The sequence below is a fragment of the Austrofundulus limnaeus genome, unplaced genomic scaffold (genome assembly GCF_001266775.1).
Source record: "Austrofundulus limnaeus strain Quisiro unplaced genomic scaffold, Austrofundulus_limnaeus-1.0 Scaffold776, whole genome shotgun sequence".
In the NCBI taxonomy this organism is placed as follows: domain Eukaryota; kingdom Metazoa; phylum Chordata; class Actinopteri; order Cyprinodontiformes; family Rivulidae; genus Austrofundulus; species Austrofundulus limnaeus.
In genome coordinates, this window is record NW_013953178.1 from 109,031 (window position 1) to 112,486 (window position 3,456).

Genomic DNA, 3,456 nt, shown 5'->3' on the forward strand with positions numbered 1-3,456 from the left:
ATGTTACATTTAGTGTGTGTTACCCTTTGTGTGTGACATGTTGTGTGTGTTACATTAAGTGTGTGTGATATGTTGTATGTTACATTTAGTGTGTGTTACCCTTTGTGTGTGACATGTTGTGTGTGTTACATTAAGTGTGTGTAACATGTGTGTTGTTGCAGACCCAAACACCCCCGCCCGCCTGCAGCAGGCCTCCCTGCCCCTCCTGACTAACGAGGACTGCCGTCTTTACTGGGGCAGCAAGATCACCGACATCATGATCTGCGCCGGCGCTGAGGGAGCCTCTTCCTGCATGGTGGGTGGTCCCTCCGTCTGCTCTGCTCTGGTTCTCCTCAAGCTGGTCCATGTTTGACCTCGGAGGTCTCACTAATGTGCTGGTATCTTTTTGTTTTCAGGGAGACTCTGGTGGTCCTCTGGTCTGCCAGAAGAGCGGAGCCTGGACCCTGGTGGGTATTGTGTCCTGGGGCAGTGGAATCTGCAGCACCTCCATGCCAGGTGTGTACGCCCGGGTCACCAAGCTGCGCTCCTGGGTGGACCAGACCATCGCTGCCAACTGAGCGCGCTCAGTAGAACACCTCCACTTTCAACCTGACGTTCAATAAACCCCAGAAACTGTAACAACACGTCTCTGTCTTTTGTTTCTTCTTTTATTTTCTTACTCTTCATTTAAAACTCAGAGTTTGCAAAGCGAAGATTTATGCTGAGATGTGTTGAGATTGATTCTCAGCCACCACCTCATCAAAACCCATCTGTAAAGTTTAAATTTGATTTATTTATTTTTGTTAAAGTTGATCAGTTTGGCAGCCATCTTGAATTGGTTTGATTCCAAAGCCAAAGTTTAAAGTAGAGACGTTGTACTCAGAGGCAGAGCCAGAGGGGTGCCAGTGGTGGCAAGTGCCACCACTGGCCCCTGACTGGCCACCCCCTGGTGCCACCCCACAAATAATTGACAAGTAGGTGCAGATCTTGGATTTTGTATTTGCATTTGTATTTAGTTAGATTGTTCTCAGTTATTTCTGGGAATGCAACAGAAAATTCACTTTTCAGTTCAGTTTGATACTTTAGTTTCACGGTTCGATTTTTTTTCAATACAAAAAAGACAAATTTCCAAGATCTTAACTTGAAATTTATTGAAATTAGTTATGAACWTTTGTTTAATCGTGGTCCATGGGCAACGTGGGCTGTAGGGTCTTTCTGGTATTACTATACCAGTTAAGTAAATAGATTAAAAGCATTAATAATTTGGGTTTAGCTTCAGTATCAGTACTTGTAACTGCATCCAACTCTGAACCAGTTTCACGAAACTAGGCAAGCAGTTTGCTATCTGTAGCACTGGAGATGGGTGCTCTCGTGTCTTGTATTGAATTTTGCTGCAATGGCCCGGGTACTGCGTTCACCAGACATCAGCGCAATTCCTATCCGCTCCTCACGTGTTAACCTCCGCGACATGTCAATGGCTTTAAACAAAGAGAAAGTTGCAAATAACTCATGAAAGAATAAAGTTACGTTAAAACCAAGCATACTATTGTTTTTCTTGTCAAGTTCTCAATAAGTTTGATGTGTCACATGACCTTCTTCCCATTGAAAAAAAATTAAGTTGGATCCAAAATGGCAGACTTAAAGATGGCCACCATGGTCATCACCCATCTTGAAAAGTTTCCCCCCTCTCAAATACTAATGTGCCACAAACAGGAAGTTAACATCACCAACCATTCCCATTTTATTTAGGTGTATCCATGTAAATGGCCCACCCTGATACATGTATCCCTAGATACTGCACTTTATAGTGTTTTAGCTTTATATGTTTAAAGATGTCTATATTATAGCCCTTGGTAAAATTAGCATTAGCATCAGTGGTTAGCCTAATGTGGGATTAGCATTGGTAATCGGCATGTGATCATTCTTAGCTACTCAATGGCAATTTTTATCTCAATAAGTCTAAAAATGGCTGAGTAATTAATTATGGCATGTTGTTTGGATCATTCTTAGCTTTGATCATAAAATTTCAGCTCAAGTTTTTTTAAAACAGCTGAATTAAAGACATTTAGAATTAGCTGTGTTGGCCATCTTGAATTTTAAAATCTAAAGTGCTTTACTTTATTTGTATGCGCCCCCATAAAAAACCTTGGCCACCCCTGTTCCCCCGCCCCTTGCAATAAAGCCTAGCTCCGGCCCTGCTCGTCTTCTAAAAACTCCTGGAGAGTGAAGAGATCTTTTCAGCAGTTTATTTCACAAAACCACATTTAATCATATAAACATTCAAACATGGCAGCGGCTGCTCTTCAGGTGCGTCTGGGTGGGCAGGTGTGGCCGACTGGGCGGCAGTAGCAGATGGCGTTGTAGAAGCGGCAGTAGCAGGTGTCGCAGGGGTCGCAGCAGGGCAGCGAGTAGCCCAGGCAGAACTGTTGGTGGGGGATGCAGCGGCGGGGGGAGCGCACGGCCCGRCCCTGCAGCTGCAGCACCGCAGACGGATCCTGCAGGACCCAAAGAAAACTGGTCAGAGAACAGGTGCAGACCAGGATCCCGTCACAGAGTCAAATCCTGCACCTCATTGTTGGAGGCCGGCTCCATCAGGAAGCCATCTTCCTCTGAGTCCAAGAGGGCGGGGTCTTGAACAGGGCTGGGGGCGTGGCTTCTCTCTCCAGAATACAAGATGAAAACTGGTAAAACTATTTTGCATTTAGCAAACCAATAACTTAAAATAGAAGAGTAGCTTAACTAGCTAAATGTTAATATTAGCAAAACAGTAGTTAAAAGCTAAATTTAGCTAAATCTTAGCTAAAGGCTTAATGGGACACAAACAATGTTTTTTTGAGTTCAATGTTTTTGTGTGCACTTTTTTAAAAAAAAATTTGTAAATAGAGATTACGGAAGCGTAGAGCTGCCACATGACATGGAATAATGTGATTTTTACAGTAAAGTGCTTTGGTCAAACCCTATACAAGTAAATAAATGAATTATATCTGATGGACAGGTGGAACCCACCTATGTCAGACAGGTAGGACGTATCGACGCGGCGTCCTGGAATCGGACCCTCGTCTAGGTGGATGTTTCCATGAACCAGAGAGGAAGAGAGTCGCAGCAGACTGAAGGAGCAGCAGCAGAGCAACAAACCAGTGAACATCCTGCAGCTGTCAGACACCAGAGGGAGAAAAACCAGTGCAACCATCAGCTCATCCAACAGAACCACTGAGAGGAGAAATACATGACAATGGTTCTGCTGGTGTCTCTGTGTCCATTCATTAAAACACACAGAGGTCACAGAAATCACTGACACAACAACACCAGAAGAAACGTTTTAGTCAAGAGATTTCTGTAACTCTGAGGTATCTGCAGGGTGCAACAATACATTTATTAATTACATRATTTTTATCATTTATTTTATCAACTTGTCTTCTGAAGAGTCTCTGTGTTGAAGGATCAGTGGATCTGTGTTCGACTACTCCACCTAGGCTG

The 3,456-nt window shown here is 43.7% G+C and overlaps 2 protein-coding genes across 3 annotated transcripts in view; one reads left to right on the top strand and one right to left on the bottom strand.

The window, feature by feature from the left end:
- LOC106532477 (chymotrypsin A) overlaps positions 1-623 on the top strand; it is a 6,388-nt gene extending 5,765 nt beyond the window's left edge. The window contains exons 6-7 of the mRNA XM_014028531.1: positions 162-295; positions 396-623. Of these exons, the coding sequence (XP_013883985.1) occupies positions 162-295; positions 396-557 (296 nt within the window). The 3' untranslated portion in view covers positions 558-623. The remainder of the gene's footprint in view (positions 1-161; positions 296-395) is intronic.
- Positions 624-2,223: 1,600 nt separating this feature from the next.
- agrp (agouti related neuropeptide) overlaps positions 2,224-3,456 on the bottom strand; it is a 2,107-nt gene continuing 874 nt past the window's right edge. Inside the window, exons 2-4 of one of the 2 annotated variants that reach the window (XM_014028525.1) lie at positions 2,986-3,131; positions 2,548-2,639; positions 2,224-2,474 (exon numbers count right to left, since the gene is read on the bottom strand). In XM_014028525.1, the coding sequence (XP_013883979.1) occupies positions 2,283-2,474; positions 2,548-2,639; positions 2,986-3,124 (423 nt within the window). In that variant the 5' untranslated portion in view covers positions 3,125-3,131 and the 3' untranslated portion in view covers positions 2,224-2,282. Of the gene's footprint in view, positions 2,475-2,547; positions 2,643-2,985; positions 3,132-3,456 lie in introns of both variants that reach the window. The other variant, XM_014028524.1, reaches the window with a different exon arrangement.